Source organism: Triturus cristatus, chromosome 9 (assembly GCF_964204655.1).
Source record: "Triturus cristatus chromosome 9, aTriCri1.1, whole genome shotgun sequence".
NCBI lineage: Eukaryota > Metazoa > Chordata > Amphibia > Caudata > Salamandridae > Triturus > Triturus cristatus.
This window is the reverse complement of record NC_140592.1, coordinates 41897245-41915217: the sequence shown is the minus strand read 5'-3', so window position 1 is coordinate 41915217 and position 17973 is coordinate 41897245. Positions and strand designations below refer to the sequence as shown.

The window sequence follows — 17973 nt, the reverse complement described above, 5'->3', positions numbered from 1 at the left end:
TCGAATAAAGTGGAATGTGTCCCCTTCTGCACTACCTTAAAATCTATACGTTGTCAATTTCTTAATAGTACAGGGTGCATCACCTCAGTGCACAACTTATGTAGAGTTCCTTATTTTTCATAATCTAGGCAGAAAACCATGACTGTTTCCTCTTTTCTTAATCACAACTCTATTACATGATGCGCATGCTCCTTTCATTATTTTTAATTTGTTGTACCCCTTTTTTGGGGCAGACAGATGTACCTTATGTGCTGGAAGAAAACTCTCCGTATGCCTGAGACACATGCTCTGTGGATGTTGGAAAGGTACCCCTGTTTTGGCGGCCTACATTTCCAATACCTGTATGTGGCAGCTTTTCCATGTTGCCAGTGCAGGGTGGCATTGCTGTCACAGTGTTCGTCCATGGCACTGGAAGAAGCCTTGGGAGGTGGCTGGGCGTTGACAGGAGATGGCGCTAGTGTGAGCGTTTCTTCTTCCGGCCACCACGACGCCCGCTACACGAAGATGCTCTGACCTGTTGGTCTATGCGATCGGCTAGAAGACCTGACCCGACAGCAAAGGACTTTCACCTGGCAAATGTCCGCGGCTACTTCGGCATTACCTGCACCCGAGCACCAGATGCCTAGAGCCTCGGTTCATGTTTGGAGCAGATCAGGAGGGGTAAAATCTCAATGGGGGTAATTTTCTTATAAGACAATTAATATATGATCATGCCAGGCCTAATTCCCAGAAAGAGGCAGATGGAATTAAGTTCTTCTCCAAACCAGACTTCAGCCACGCAACAGTAGAGCGAAGAAGGCGACTGCGCCAAATGATTACTCCCCTACAACAACAAGGGGCCCAAGTCTTCTTGATGAACCCGGCAAGGCTGAAAGTCATATTTGAAGGATCGACCCGGGTTTTCTTATCCGAGATCAAAGCTGGAGAGTATCTAATAGAAATAGTGGGGAGAAAGAGAAAATGAAGAAGGAAGCCCATGACTTTGGGATGAACTTTCTAAAATGTAAGCTTTAACGTGTCAGGGGGGTCCTGATTGGCTTTTTTCCTAACTTAAAGCAGAAAAAAATCTAATTGGTATGCCTACCTTTTCTTTTTTTCTACAAATGAAACTATTTGAATTCTTTTTCTTCTCTCACTGGGGGCAGTTAGGCTAGCCAAATCTCTGTAATTAAGGGACTAAATACTGAGCGGGGTGGCGGCTGGGGGCCTCACACTCGCTTTCCATCATTCAGGGTTTCCCTGACTGTCTTTTTTTGGAGGGGGGGGGATTGGGGGGAGGGTGACTGGGTCCGTATTGAATACTGTGGGGCTAAAGGTTAAAAGGCTAAAAGGCTGGTGCTGTCCTCTCTAAAAATATTCATCACTATATTCTAGGAAACACTTATACTTGCAATATAGGAGGAGTCTGGGTCTCTGTGGTGCTGCACTTCCATGGTAACTCCGGCTCCTCTACAGGCAAGGACAAGGGTCGACTGCTGCTGCCTTGTCAGAGGGGGTCCGAGTGCGGTTGGATTTGCTCGGCAGTGGTGGTGGAAGCAGCGGAACGGTGGCAAAAAACTCGAAGAGGAGGAGCAGCAACGAAATGACTACCCGAGGTCAGAAGACCCTTAAGCTAAAGTCCACTGCAATCCATGAGGAGACGGGGGAAAAAGACAAAGCGGAAAAGACGGATAGACCAGACCCTCCACCTAAAGGTAAAAGGGATCCAGGGGCAAACAAAAAAAATATGGGGAGGCTTGGAGGTGTAATCTGCTCAAAAGAGAACACAGTGGGAAATACTGGAGGCTCCCCATCTATTGTCAGACATTTTACAATCCTTAAAAATACACCTACCCCTGCTTCAACCGAACTAAGTAGTCCAACCAAGGTCCTCTTAGAACAAGGGGCCATACCGTTTCCCCTGCAAACAGCGCAAAGCGCTATGATTGAACTCGGTGGAGAGGCTGCTGCGAGCGAGACAGACCAGACATCAGAGCTCAATCTTTGCGGCCAAGACACCATCACTGCTACTACTGCTGTCGCTGCTACCGATACCACCGCTCCCTCTGCTGCCATCACTGTTATTGCCACTTCCACTGCCACTGCTATCATTGCCCCTGATTGCGAAGCCGGAAGAACAACTCTCTGGATGAATAAAGAGACTGAGGAAAGTGACCCCAAAAACTTGAACCCTAGATCAATAGATCCACAGACCCCAGACCTAGTAAATGAAAATGTCTTCTCTGTCTCAGACGGATCCCTAACCGGGACTGACAATGAGCTAATGAGTTCAACAGAAACCAGCAAATCTGAAGGGGAGATAAACGACTCTGCTCCCAGAACTATCAAACAAAAAAAGGCCAGACGCAAAAAGCGCAGACAGCCGAAACGGGTTCATTCAGACCTACATGGGTCTCTGCCTGATGGGAGTCCCAATCTGCAACTAGGCGCAAGCCCACAGTTAGCCATCGAAAATCCACCTGAACCCTCTTTATCATCGATTCTTGCATCCATCAAGCAGTTCCAGGAAGAAGTCAGAACAGATAGCCTTGCCGCAAAGGGAGCATCTAAAAAACTTCACTGTGGAATCAGGAAATTAAATAAAATCTGCACTGACATTGGTGATGGGCGAACAGAGACTCTCGAAACTGAAGTTTCTCAAGTAAAAGAACAAGGCGCATCCCACGAGGCCTGCCTCACTAACATGATGACCAAGCTGGAGGAACAGGAAAACAGGCTACGGAGGAATAACCGGAGACTATTAGGGATACCGGAAGGCGTGGAGGGAGATGATCCTAGAGGATATATTGTAAAATTACTTCAGACTGTCTTCCCATCGCAGACTAGTTGGAATTGGGATCAGGAGATCCAAAGGGCGCACCGTTTTCCCTTTAATTTGAAGCAAAAACGGGACGGCAGCAATTTTGGAAATGAGAAACCTAGAGCTTTGTTGTTTTTTGGGGGTAATTTTCTTATAAGACAATTAATATATGATCAGGCCAGACCTAATTCCCAGAAAGAGGCAGATGGAATTAAGTTCTTCTCCAAACCAGACTTCAGCCACGCAACAGTAGAGCGAAGAAGGCGACTGCGCCAAATGATTACTCCCCTACAACAACAAGGGGCCCAAGTCCTCTTGATGAACCCGGCAAGGCTGAAAGTCATATTTGAAGGATCGACCCGGGTTTTCTTATCCGAGATCAAAGCTGGAGAGTATCTAATAGAAATAGTGGGGAGAAAGAGAAAATGAAGAAGGAAGCCCATGACTTTGGGATGAACTTTCTAAAATGTAAGCTTTAACGTGTCAGGGGGGTCCTGATTGTCTTTTTTCCTAACTTAAAGCAGAAAAAAATCTAATTGGTATGCCTACCTTTTCTTTTTTTCTACAAATGAAACTATTTGAATTCTTTTTCTTCTCTCACTGGGGGCAGTTAGGCTAGCCAAATCTCTGTAATCTCTGTAATTAAGGGACTAAATACTGAGCGGGGTGGCGGCTGGGGGCCTCACACTCGCTTTCCATCATTCAGGGTTTCCCTGACTGTCTTTTTTTGGAGGGGGGGGGGATTGGGGGGAGGGTGACTGGGTCCGTATTGAATACTGTGGGGCTAAAGGTTAAAAGGCTGGTGCTGTCCTCTCTAAAAATATTCATCACTATATTCTAGGAAACACTTATACTTGCAATATAGGAGGAGCAGGAAGTGAGGCTCTATGGGAGTGATTGGGGGGGCTGGGGAGGCATGGGGTGTAGGGCTGGGGTGGTTGGTGGGGGGAGGCGATCGCGGGATGTGGGTCGGGGGGAACTTGGTTGTTGAGGATTACATATAGGTTATTATACAGGGTATTATTAGAATAAAAAACAATGAACTCACAAAACAAGCTTAGAATTGTTTTGTTTAATATCTGCGGTTTGAATGATTCACTGAAGAGACAGAAAACCGTGCAGACACTACGACTGATGGGGGCGGATATAGTATGTCTCCAAGAAACTCATATTGAAGGGGGCCAAAAATCTTTGTTGAATTCTTTAGGTTTTAAACTTATTGGGGCAACTTCGCAGGGTGCCCGGGTAAAGGGGGTCGGGATTCTGGTACGTAAAACATTACCATTAGTAGTGAATCAGGTTAAATCTGATTCATTAGGAAGATGGGTTATGGTGAGGTGCTCTTTATCTTCCAATCTTGTATTCACGATCTGTTCGGTCTATGCGAGTAATTTAGACGATCCAGGTGTGATAAATCATGTTAATCAAGAGTTAGCGCATTGGTCGCTTTGGGTAATTCTTCGTGGTGACCTAAACCTAAATCTGCCCAGTACCTGGGACCTAGATAATTCTTGGAGCTATGAAGGAAGAAAGCCCAAAGTCTTTCGGGCTTTGCTTAATTTAATAAATACTCATGACTTAAAAGATGTTTGGGCTTACTTAAACCCTGACCAGAACGGTTTTACTTTCTTCTCAGCTCCTCACCGGTCGCTAGCAAGACTGGACTATTTTTTTGTTTCATCTGCTTTAATCCATGATTGTTCTATTGATGTCGCCCCCCGACTACTGTCGGATCATAATCCTCTTATTCTAAACCTAGAGGGCTGAGTCAACCAGGGACCAAGTTCGAATTGGACATTTGAAAAGGCTCTGCTATACAATAGTAACTATCGAGAATATATGGCTGGCTGGATACGTGAATTTCTGACTATAAATATTGGGACTGCATCTGTAATGGTGGTTTAGGATACTCTTAAGGCAGGTATAAGGGGGGAGACATTACGCTTTTCAATCAGAAAGAATAAAAATGAAAAAACACAAATTGATCTATTACAAAGGCAGATGATAGAAGCAGAAAAAAATTAAAACAGGCGGTTCAGGTAGGACTAGGAATAGAAGAGGCACAGACAATGGTGGCGGTTACCAAATCAGAGATGGGGACTGTTTTAGCAGAAAAAATTGCTACTTATTGGGCAGCATCAAGAGAGAAATGCTATGAGTGGAGCGAACGCATTGGTCATCAGCTTGCCATTTCTACCAGACAACAGACAGCTGCAAATACCATCACCTCAATTAATACAGATACTGAAGGGATAATCACCGATCCCAAAAAAATAGAGGAAGCCTTTAGGAAGTTTTATGAGAAGCTATACTTAGAAGAGATAAGAGGATCAGCCGAAGATATAAACATTAAGATTAGAGAATATTTAGAGAGAATACCGACAGCTAAACTGAACCTTGATACACACGACGTACTGGAAAACTCTCCAGTTTAGGAGGAGATGGCAGTTGCATTGGATCTCTTTACGAATGTAGTAAGGTCCATCTTCGAGGGGACCTCTCCACCGAACTCCTGGTCATCAGCTAAAATCGTGATATTTCCCAAGAAGGATAAATCACCCCTGGAGATGGCATCATATAGACCCATAACATTAACCCCTTCTGTGCCCATGACGTGCTGGACACGTCATGGAGCACAGTCGTCCTGTGCCCATGACGAGTCCAGCACGTCATGAGGCATTCCCTGGGGAATCCCTCTGGTGCGGGCACCAGAGGGATTCCCTTTAATTAAAAATAGCCTCGGGAGCTGGGGAAGAGCTTCCCCAGCTCACGAGGCCCCCCCCCCCCCCTTTTCAGTGTAATGACGATTGGCGCGCATGTCGTGCCGACATCATTACACTGAAAGTGAAACTGAAATGAGCCAAGAGGCTCAGTTCAGTTTCACTTTCTACGTGCTCAGGGGGCTATCTCAGCCCCCTGAGCACGTAGAAAGACGGGAGAGGTATCGTTGGAAAGGGGAGAATCTCCCCTTTCCGATGGTACCCCTCCCCAGTGGATCCCTGCTTGGGGATCGCCACAGGAGGGCGATCCCCAATCAGGGATCCACCCACTAGACACCAGGGAGGGGGGAGCGGCCCCTTGGGCAAGGGCCTTTCCTCCCCCCAAATAACGTTGGCACCATTGAGTCTTTTTGCCCCCCCGGGGGGGGCAAAAAGCCCACTAGACACCAAGGAATAATAAAAAAAAAAAATAGGGGTGGGGGCTGCCCAAAACGGGCAGGCCCATGCCCCCACCCCACCCCCCAATTATTACAGTCTTTCTGCCCCCCCGTGGGGCAGATGGGGCATTGGCCCCTAATCTGCCCCTTCGGTGGGGCAGAAAGCCCACTAAACACCAGGGATTTATTTTTAGATTCTTTTAGGGTGGGGGCTGCCCGAAACGGGCACGCCAATGCCCCCACCCACCCACCATCATTACAGCCTTTCTACCCCCCCTGAGGGGCAGATGCCACAACTTTCCCACACAAAAATGTGTGAAAAGTTTGATTTTTTCAGCAAAATTTGAGGTTTGCAGGGCATTCTGGGTAAGGAAACGTTGGGGGATCCATGCAAGCCATACCTCCCTGGAATCCCCCGGGTGTCTAGTTTTCAGAAATGTGTGGGTTTGGTAGGTTTCCCTAGGTGGCCGCCGAGCACCGGGCCAAAAACCCAAGTGACCCCCCTTGCAAAACCTGGTCGTTTTGAGATAGGCAACTTTCATGTCGCCTTACTACGTTTTGGGCCTTTGCCTGTCGCGGGTACTTGGGCCTCCCACACGAGTAAGGCACCGTTTTTATCGGGAGACCCGGGGGAACGCTGGGTGGTAGGAAATTTGTGTCAGCCCGGTGATGCCACAACTTTCCCCACACGAAAATGTGTGAAAAAGGTGATTTTTTCAGCTAAAATTGAGGTTTGCAGGGCATTCTGGGTAAGGAAACTTTGGGGGATCCACGCAAGCCATACCTCCCTGGAATCCCCTGGGTGTCTAGTTTTCAGAAATGTGTGGGTTTAGTAGGTTTCCCTAGGTGCTGGCAGAGCTAGGGTTAAAAAACTACAGCTAGGCACTTTGCCAAAAAAAGTTCATTTTTCACTGCGAAATTGAGGTGTGTCCACGATGCGTTTTGCGTCGTTACCTGTCGCGGGCACTAGGCCGACCCACACATGTGAGGTACCATTGTTCTCGGAAGACTTTGGGGAACACTGGGTGGGTGGGAATTTGGGGATCCAAGTAGATTCCAGAACTTTCCACCACAGAAATATGGGGAAAATGTGTTTTTTTGGCAATTTTTGAGGTTTGCAAGGGATTCTGGGTAACAGAACCTAGTGGGACGCAGTCAAGTCACCCCATCCTGGATTCCCCTGGGTGTCTAGTTTTCAAAAATGTATAGGTTTGCTAGGTTTCCCTAGGTGCCGGCAGAGCTATGGTTCAAAAACTACAGCTAGGCACTTTGCCAAAAAGGGTCATTTTTCACAGCGAAATTGAGGTGTGTCCACGTTACGTTTTGCGCTGTTTCCTGTCGCGGGCACTAGGCCGACCCACACAAGTGAGGTACCATTTTTCTCGGAAGACTTTGGGGAACGCGGGGTGGGTGGAAATGTGTGGATCCACACAGATTCCAGAACTTTCCACCAGAGAAATGTGGGGAAAATTTGTTTTTTTTGGCAATTTTTTTGGTTTGCAAGGGATTCTGGGTAACAGAACCTGGTTGGAGGCAGTCAAGTCACCCCATCCTGGATTCCCCTGGGTGTCTAGTTTAAAAAAATGTATAGGTTTGCTAGGTTTCCCTGGGTGCCGGCAGAGCTATGGTTAAAAAACTACAGCTAGGCACTTTGCCAAAAAAGGGTCATTTTTCGCTACAAAATTGAGGTGTGTCCACGTTACGTTTTGCGCCGTTTCCTGTCACGGGCACTAGGCTGACCCACACAAGTGAGGTACCATTTTTCTCGGAAGACTTTGGGGAACGTGGGGTGGGTGGAAATTTGTGGATCCACGCAGATTCCAGAACTTTCCACCAGAGAAATGTAGGGAAAATGCGTTTTTTTTGGCAATGTTTTATTTAGGTTTGCAAGGGATTCTGGGTAACAGAACCTGGTGGGAGGCAGTCAAATCACCCCATCCTGGATTCCCCTGGGTGTCTAGTTTTAAAAAATGTATAGGTTTGCTACGTTTCCCTAGGTGCCGGCAGAGCTATGGTTCAAAAACTACAGCTAGGCACTTTGCCAAAAAAGGGTCATTTTTCACAGCGAAATTGAGGTGTGTCCACGTTGCGTTTTGCGCCGTTTCCTGTCGCGGGCACTAGGCCGACCCACACAAGTGAGGTACCATTTTTCTCGGAAGACTTTGGGGAACACTGGGTGGGTGGAAATTTGGGGATCCAAGTAGATTCCAGAACTTTCCACCACAGAAATATGGGGAAAATTTGTTTTTTTGGGCAATGTTTGAGGTTTGCAAGGGATTCTGGGTAACAGAACCTGGTGGGACGCAGTCAAGTCACCCCATCTTGGATTCCCCTGGGTGTCTAGTTTTCAAAAATGTATAGATTTGCTAGGTTTCCCTAGGTGCCGGCAGAGCTATGGTTCAAAAACTACAGCTAGGCACTTTGCCAAAAAAGGGTCATTTTTCACAGCGAAATTGAGGTGTGTCCACGTTGCGTTTTGCGCCGTTTCCTGTCGCGGGCACTAGGCCGACCCACACAAGTGAGGTACCATTTGTCTCTAAAGTCTTTGGGGAACGCGGGGTGGGTGGAAATTTGTGGATCCACACAGATTCCAGAACTTTCCACCAGAGAAATGTGGGGAAAATGTGTTTTTTTTGGCAATTTGTTAGGTTTGCAAGGGATTCTGGGTAACAGAACCTGGTGGGAGGAAGTCAAGTCACCCCATCCTGGATTCCCCTGGGTGTCTAGTTTTCAAAAATGTATAGGTTTTCTAGGTTTCTCTAGGTGCCGGCAGAGCTATGGTTCAAAAACTACAGCTAGGCACTTTGCCAAAAAAGGGTCATTTTTCGCTGTGAAATTGAGGTGTGTGCACGTTACGTTTTGCGCTGTTTCCTGTCGCAGGCACTAGGCCGACCCACACAAGTGAGGTACCATTTTTCTCGGAAGACTTTGGGGAATGTGGGGTGGGTGGAAATTCGTGGATTCATGCAGATTCCAGAACTTTCCACCAGAGAAATGTGGGGAAAATGTGTTTTTTTTGGCAATTGTTTAGGTTTGCAAGGGATTCTGGGTAACAGAACCTGGTGGGAGGCATTAAAGTCACCCCATCCTGGATTCCCCTGGGTGTCTAGTTTTAAAAAATATATAGGTTTGCTAGGTTTCCCTAGATGCCGGCAGAGCTATGGTTAAAAACTACAGCTAGGCACTTTGCCAAAAAAGGGTCATTTTTCGCTACAAAATTGAGGTGTGTCCACGTTACGTTTTGCGCCGTTTCCTGTCGCGGGCACTAGGCCGACCCACACAAGTGAGGTACCATTTTTCTCAGAAGACTTTTGGGAACACTGGGTGGGTGGAAATTTGGGGATCCAAGTAGATTCCAGAACTTTCCACCACAGAAATATGGGGAAAATTTGTTTTTTTGGGCAATGTTTGAGGTTTGCAAGGGATTCTGGGTAACAGAACCTGGTGGGACGCAGTCAAGTCACCCCATCCTGGATTCCCCTGGGTGTCTAGTTTTCAAAAATGTATAGATTTGCTAGGTTTCCCTAGGTGCCGGCAGAGCTATGGTTAAAAACGACAGCTAGGCACTTTGCCAAAAAAGGGTCATTTTTAGCTACGAAATTGAGGTGTGTCCATGTTACGTTTTGCGCCGTTTCCTGTCGCGGGCACTAGGCTGACCCTCACAAGTGAGGTACCATTTTTCTCGGAAGCCTTTGGGGAACGCGGGGTGGGTGGGAATTTGTGGATCCACGCAGATTCCAGAACTTTCCACCAGATAAATGTGGGGAAAAAGTGTTTTTTTGGCAATTTGTTAGGTTTGCAAGGGATTCTGGGTAACAGAACCTGGTGGGAGGCAGTCAAGTCACCCCATCCTGGATTCCCCTGGGTGTCTAGTTTTCAAAAATGTATAGGTTTGCTAGGTTTCCCTAGGTGCCGGCAGAGCTAGGGTTAAAAAACTACAGCTAGGCACTTTGCTAAAAAAGGGTAATTTTGCATTGTGAAAATGTAGTGTGTTCACGTTGGGTTTTGAGCCATTTCCTGTCGTGGGCACTATGCCTACCCCTACAAGTGAGGTATCATTTTTATCGGGAGACTTAGGGTAATTCAGATTTGTAAAGGAACTGTTATTACCTATTGACTTTCGATGCATTTCTGCCTTCCAAATGAAAGACATTGTGTAAAAAAGAAGTCATTCTAAAAAATGACTGATAATTCTCATGCTAGTATGAGTATTCCCAAATTCAGAAATGTGCAAATATCTACTGTTTTTAAACTCTATATTTTGTTCCCATTTCAGAAATACATAGGTGTCTTTCATACCGATTTTTCCATGTACACATTTTTACAGAATAGTTACTATATACCCGTTACATAATAAAAAACCATTGCAAGTTGCTGCTCAGTTTTTGGCTCTGGGTTCATCGGGTTCTTGGTGAACCTACAAGTCCTATATATCCCCACTACCAGTAATGTTCAGCGGATGTAACGGTATATTGTTTTCAAAGAGCTGTCATAATTAGAAGAAGTTACAGGTGAAAACGTTGACACAAAAGGCGCTTTTTTTCAACAAATTTTCAATGTATCGTATATTTAACTGTTAGTTTCTATAAAGAAACCTTGATGGATCTACACAAATGACTCATTGCTGAATTCAGAATTTTGTCTACTTCTCTAAAATGTATAGCTTTCCAGGATCCATTATTGCTTTTGTACCCATTTCTACCATTAACTGGAAGGAGGTCGAAAGCACAAAAAATAGCAAAAATAGGCTATGTCCCAGAAAAATGCCAAAACTGTGTAAAAAATGTTGGGTTTCTGACAAAAATCTGGTATCCCCTAAAAGCTGGGAAAATGGTGAAACCTAAATTTTGCTGTATTTTGGCTCATTTTTGTGACCCCTCCATGGGAATCCACAAACCCTGAGTACCTTCAGAATCCCCATGATGTTGGAAGAAAAGGACGCAAATTTGGCGTGGATACCTTGGGCCTCATGTAGGTAGCGTACCAGTTACCACTTCTTAAATACCGAGCCGTACCGACTCGGTATTTAAGAAGTGGTAACTCGTATGTAGGTAATGAGTCGGTAATTTTTACCGATTCGTTACTAGTCGGTAATTACCGAATCGGTATTTACCGATTCGGTAATGAGGCATACCTTCCCATTGATGGGAAGGTATGCCTCATTACCGAATCGGTAAATACCGATTCGGTAATGGGGGGAACACATACAAGGGTGGCAGGGTGTCACATTGACACCCTGTTGCACCCCTGATTCGGCCATGTGTGCACATGTGGCACACATACATGCCCTAAGGGCATGTATGTATGCCACATTGCACACTGCTACGCGCGTAAAAATGCATTTACACATACATTCATTATTTACCACCAACTATAAGTTGGTGGTAAATACCGACTCATAAACACACACACACACTCCCCCTACATCTCGATTTTGCTTTCGGAATTTACCGAATCGGTAAAATTACCGATTCGGAAAAGTTACCGATTCGGTGACATTACCGATTCGGTATTATTACCGAATCGGTAATTTTACCGATTCGGTAAATTCCGAAAGCAAAATATGTCCCCCTACATACCAATGGCCAAAATACCGGTCGGTAACGGTATAATTACCGAAAATCGGCCGTTACCGACCGGTATTTGGCTACCTACATGAGGCCCCTTATGTGGTCAAAAAGTTAGAGGGGCCTCAGTGCGCACTACCCCAAATAGCCAAAAAAGGGCGTGACACAGGAGGGGGAAAAGGCCAGGCAGCGAAGGGGTTAATCAATACTGATTCTAAAAAAAATTCTAAAGTTATTGCCATAAGAATATCTGCAAATATCGAGCCATTAGTATCCAGGTGGCAGCATGGATTTATTCCAAAAAAAGGCACCACCGAACATGTTCGCCGGACTATAACTTTATTTGATGCCACGAGGTGACAGGAGACCCGATCTCACCAATTCTTTTAGATGCTGAAAAGGCGTTTGATCGGGTCTCCTGGTAATTTCTTTGGGCTATCATGCGGCAGATCGGCTTTGGATCAAGAGTGATTCAGGCCCTACAAGCATTGTACCAGAGCCCAACAGCCAAAGTATTGATTAATGGTCAGCTGTCAGAACAAATAAAGATAACAAGAGGAACGAGGCAGGGGTGTCCCTGCTCGCCTCTACTCTTTGCCCTCTATATCGACCCCCTGATAAGAAGAATCGAAGCTAATCCCTGAATTCTGCCAGTGATTAGATTTGGCATAGATACAAAGATCATTGCTTATGCCGATGACGTAGCCATAGTAACCCCGGAACCTGAGTTGGCTATCAGGGCTCTGGAGCAAGAAGCTCAAGAATTTGGACTGATCTGTGGCTATGCCCTGAATAGAACAAAAACGCAGATTGTTGTCAACAAAAAAATAACCTGGGTAGATAATAGAATTACTAAGAAAGCAAAATACCTAGGAGTCAATATTGTTTCAGACTTAGATACTTTGGTTGCAGAAAATTTGACCCTTCTGGCTACCGACATGAAGAAATCACTCCGGAAAATTGATAACTTGCATTTAACTATTGTGGGAAGATGCAATGTCTTAAAAATGACGTATTTTCCCAAACTACTTTATTTTTTCCGTACAATTCCGCTTGTTTTTAACAGTCGCATACTCTTAGTTTTTGAACAAATTTTTTCTCAGTTCATCTGGGCATACACACAGCCGAGAAGGGTCTTCAATTCTCTTTCTTTACCTAGGGAAAGGGGAGGTTGGGCTCTTCCCAATCTAAAATTATATTATTGGGCTACTTCCCTACAACACTGTTGTGAACTAATGCATGAGGATCACACCCTAAGCCCGTCAGGCCTGCCCTCTCCCTATCTTTTACTTCTAGGGGAAAATGTAAGGGGATGTCTGTGGTGCCATTTGGAATCCAGTTATTATAAGCAAGTTAGATTTAAGACGATGATTAGTGCTTATCAGGTTTTTTGTAATATTCGCAAAGTATTTGGAATCGCTAAACTGAATCATTATACCCCCATCAGAAACAATGATAACCTGCCATTAATATTTAAAAACGCATATTTGCAACAATGGCATCTGGCGAGCATTTGTAGATTAGGAGACTTGTATAGCGCTGGCCGTATCAGGTCATTCGAAGAGCTGAAAACTTGTTATAATTTGAATAACAATGAGACATTCCAGTACATTGCTATTACGAATTATCTAGTAAATAAAACTGGGGGGTCCGTTGGGTTTGCAGTGGTAGGTCTTATAGACAAACTGCTTGGCTCTAATTTACCGAGGATAGGAGACATCTACTGCATATTGAATGAACAACGACCAGATGATTTAAGTAAAACGGACGCTAAATGGCAGATGAAATTAAATACTCCATCTACCGCCTTTTGCTCCGCCTTGGGCCTAGCACAAACATATCTGTTATCCCCTAAATTACAAGCGCAATTCTATAAGACGGGATATTTTATGTATATAACCCCTTGTAGGATCGCCAAATGGGCAACCGGTCCTGGAACTACTTGTCCGCGTTGTACAGAATATAGTGCGGACTCCGTGCATATGTTTGCTATATGACCAAAACTTGAGCCACTACTGAAAGAGGTACAAATGTTTTTAAGTAGAATCCTCTCTTCCGATATTCAACTTATGCCAACTACTATCATGCTAGGGCTATACGACCGACTTGATCTCAAAGAAGGGGGCGCACTGCTGTTTGTTGCAATGACTATCTTGCGGCTATGCACTGGAAAGATCTGAATCCCCCGTCTTTCGGCCAATGGCAAGCTAGACTACTTGCCACTTATAGGTTGGAGAGAGCAATCTACGCTAAAAAGCGAAGAAGGGCAAGAGAAAAGGGCCTGGTGGTTTGGGATCCTCTGACTAGATGGCTCGACACTTTGAATACTTAAGATGTATAATGAATTGTGTTGTATGTTTGACTCCCTTGGCCCCCCCCTTCCTTCCTCTCTCCCCTGCCCCCCGTGTGGCGCCTCTATGTCTCTGCTCTCCTTTCCTAGATAAGATAGCTACTTTCTACTAATTTCTCGTTGTTATTGTACAGATAATGTTGACATTTGCATTCACATCGAATGACTGTCCCTAAATGCTTGTAAATACAATATGCTATTTCTACTCTTTTTTTTTCTTCTCTCTTTTGGACCCGGGGTGGGGGGAGGGGGGGATGTTGTTCAAAGATGAATTAATCGACTTTGTAATGTGTTGGTAAAGCAAAATAATTTTTAAAAAAAGGAAAAAAAAGGAAGAAGCCTTGGGAGAAAGATTCTCACCCCTTTGGCTGGCATTACATAATAGAGAGGACCTTCCTCCAGCGGTGGGTCTGCACCATCCGACCACCAGGGCTTATGAGAGGCTCATTATGTAGAAAATTCTCTGTTTGATCAGTTTAAAAATGAGAAATGCACTAGGCTGGTGTAGACCTGCAGCCGTAACTCCAAGTGAGGTTTCTGTTTTTTAGATATGTGACCGTACTATTCTACTTGAATAACGTCACCGGAGGAGGCGAGACCACCTTCCCTATCGCTGATAACAGAACCTATGAAGAAATGGTAAGAAGTAGATGTGTTGTTTCGCCTACATTGTTTCTGAATGTGCTGATTTGTGACTGTGATAGAAAACATTCATGGCTGGATTCCTCCAACATTTGTTTCCATCGGACTGCGCTCCCAATGAGATTTTCAATTCTGAGCTGACTGGGAAGACATGAGATGAGGGGCGCATTCCCAGCTTGGGTTACCTTTGTTAATAGACCAGAAAGCAGCACTGGATAAAATAACATTAGATTATGATGAATTATGTTAGCATAAAATGCCATAGTATTGTGTGGTTCAGATGACCATTATGTTTGACTTAACCTGTCACCCGCATACAGCTGGCTGTATGGAGATTATGCCCTCTTGAGACAGTGCCTACATCATTTATCACCATTCTTATCTGACACTGAAAAGGTACTCTTAGAACAAGGGACGCTCCTTCTTACACTTAATGTAAGACTAAAATATAATTATGTGCCAGGGACAACGTGAAGGTAGATTCATGATGATCGCTAATATTTGAATCCCAGATTTCGATAAAGAAAGAACATAACTAATCCTTTCTTATATTTATATCAGCATTGATCTAATGAGTGAAATAGTTACTCGTGCATCCTCCGTCCCCATTTTTTTAACTCAAGTGTCATTCAGCCTTACTACAGAGAGGAGATAAAATGTCTCTCTGCCACCAGAAGACATCACTGCAGGGACATCTGCGGGAGCTCTGTCACCGTCTGGGATACATGCCACTCCGTTCTACTGAGCCAGCAATACACCCACGGTTGCCCTCTCTCCAACACCAAAGAGAGAAGGGAGGCCCTTTCCAAAGAAGCACTTCCACATTTCACTAAGGGTGGCTTCCCTGGACAGGAGCATAACAGACTCAAAAGCAGACATCCAAGGCTGGGTTGCCCATGGAATGAGTGCCTAAGAAGGATGGTCCTTGGGATACAACGCCAGCTGAGATGCTTCGTAGAGGTGGAAAACTAGTTAAGAAGATCACCATCTGGAATTCAGAGGATTCTGTTCACAGTAATGCTGTGGCAATACAAGGCGTTGTACATCCCCACATACAGACTGGCTTTAGGTTGCGGTGCTTTTTCACCTTAAAACTGAAACTCCATCATATCACAGTTATTACTGATAGACAATGAGACTGTCACTTCAACAGTGCAGTCATCCATAGTTTTTGAGAAGCTTTAAACCAAATAGCAACCAAGACCAATTGTTTTAGCGGTCAGCGGTTTTCTGGAGCCCACGTGTTTTACTCTATCCTCAGTGTCCAGTCAAGAGAAAGCAAAGGAAAGAGTACGAGGCTGCGGATTCAGATGCTAATATCCTCATAAAGCCAGTGCTGGGCTTTCGGGTGATCATCATTGCAAAGAAGACGAGCAGTGCTCTAGAAGCCACTTCATTGACCACTCTGGAGGAAGACGGCGAATGGCTACCTTGGGGGCGACAGTATGCCAGACAAAATGGAAGACTCCCTGGATAATGTTAAGGAAGGATTGATCATCTTAGCTAACCTCAGTAGTGCAGCAAATAACACAGCTGACGTACTAACGTTTGATTACTGTAATGGTCTCTAAATGAGGAACCTCTTGCACACAACAAATTCTGGATATACCTCTCTCAGGTTCTTACCACTTTGGATCCACAAATGATAGTGAGATACAAAAGAGGCGGATGGAAACTGAAACTCTGAAGTCCATGGGCATGAAGAAGAGGAGGTACTTTCCTAATGTTTATTGCAGCAGGTATCGCAGAGGCACGCCAGATCAGGGTCACCAAGGGCAACATGCATCTAGTGATGTAGAGAAAACTGACAGCCATTAGCTGCTTCTGTAAAAGCTTGTCCTACATCAAAACAGTGACTGCTATCCAGCCCCACCGTCATCCACTGTTGTTACGGAATTCCGTTCATATCCTCACTTGGTAGCGGATAACACAAGGCATATACATGCTAGGTTTTGATCAAAACAGTAAGGCCAAATTTAAGATTCCTCATTACAGATTCTGCCATAGATATCAAAACGTTTTCTCCTGGTTCAGCTGGTGGAAGAAGTGAACATTTTGATTAAGGAAAGAGTTGTTGAGTCCTTCCAAATCAGCAGAGGAACAGATACATTTCCTAGTTTCTTGTAAATTAGAAAAGCCCAAAACAGGAGTTTTTGCCAACCTTGATCTGCAAACAACAAAAAAAAGTTGGTCAAGAGAGAGGAAGTCAGGATGTTGATATTTCATCAAGTACTTTTCAACCTATGGAACTATCCATACAAACTCCCATGGGGATACTTCTCCCAATTGATGCCTGTGGTCCGAGGTTATCTCTGGGAGGGCAATCGAATCAGAATAGCCATGGATAATGGTTATAAATCTCAGTTTGATGGCGGGTTTGAGGCCGCAGATGCAAGGTCATGCTATTGCGTATCTCAGCACATTACAGTTAATAAATGGCTACACAATGTGATCCTAATCCAACATATGCCAGGAAGAGATGGGCCATGTGGGTGGTGGGGTGGACCATATTGATATGGTGGGACACTGACCCCGGGTTTGCCTCCTCTATTGACAACTGTGAAAAAAGTACGGCAAAACCCCTTATGTGATACTGACTGGCACTGCCAACTCACATGGAAAACATTACTGTAAGTGAGGCCACGGGTCAGCCAGGTACACACACTACATGGTTTCAAGAGATGTGATACTATAGGGGTGTTTAGACTGGGATGTGATAGTTGGCACTGATATATGTTCCTCTGGAGATCTTCAGTAAAATTACGATATGCACAAGAATGAATTGTTTCGATATGTGCAGCTGAGGCACACTGCTTACCCATGTTCACAGGCTAATGGATCTTACTGAGTTTAATCTGTTGGAGGGGAAGTTATTAATGGGACACATAGTCAGACGCAAGATCTCATACCTTTACAAGTCCCTAGTGATTCACAAGTAGGACACATTCCAGGCTCTACAAGAGCCATGGGAGGAAGACACGGGCTCGCTGGAGAATGAGGATTGGCAGGAAGTCAGGATGGCCCAAAGGTCTGTTGCAATTGCAACCCAATTCAGAATTATCCAGTTTAAGTACCCACATTGAAAATATATCACCCAAAGCTAGTTATAATTATTTGGGTGGGTCCCTAACTCTAACTGCCTTAGATAAGTGAGTCCAAAAGCAGGCTTATTTCTCACTCTGGGGACATACCTATGACTTCAATGAAATAGGGAGTGAACTCATAGAATATTGGTGGGGGTGATGGGTCTGACCTTTGCTAGTGACCTGAAGTTTGAGCTACTGCATGTAACCAGTCACAAGGATAGTAACAGATATAAACTGTTATTAATGCACATCAGTTTATACAGGCCAATCGTGACATCGCCGAACACTGGCAATACAGCGGACCACCCAGTATTGAAGAAAAGGCTGCAGAAATGGATCATTCAATGATGTTAGAGGTCCCCATTTATAGA

General features: G+C 44.9%; 1 protein-coding gene across 1 annotated transcript in view; it reads left to right on the top strand.

Annotated features, from left to right (window-relative positions):
* P4HTM (prolyl 4-hydroxylase, transmembrane) overlaps positions 1–17973 on the top strand; it is a 212253-nt gene that overhangs the window by 159457 nt on the left and 34823 nt on the right. The window contains exon 7 of the mRNA XM_085624351.1: positions 14423–14513. Coding sequence (XP_085480477.1) covers positions 14423–14513 — 91 coding nt within the window. The remainder of the gene's footprint in view (positions 1–14422; positions 14514–17973) is intronic.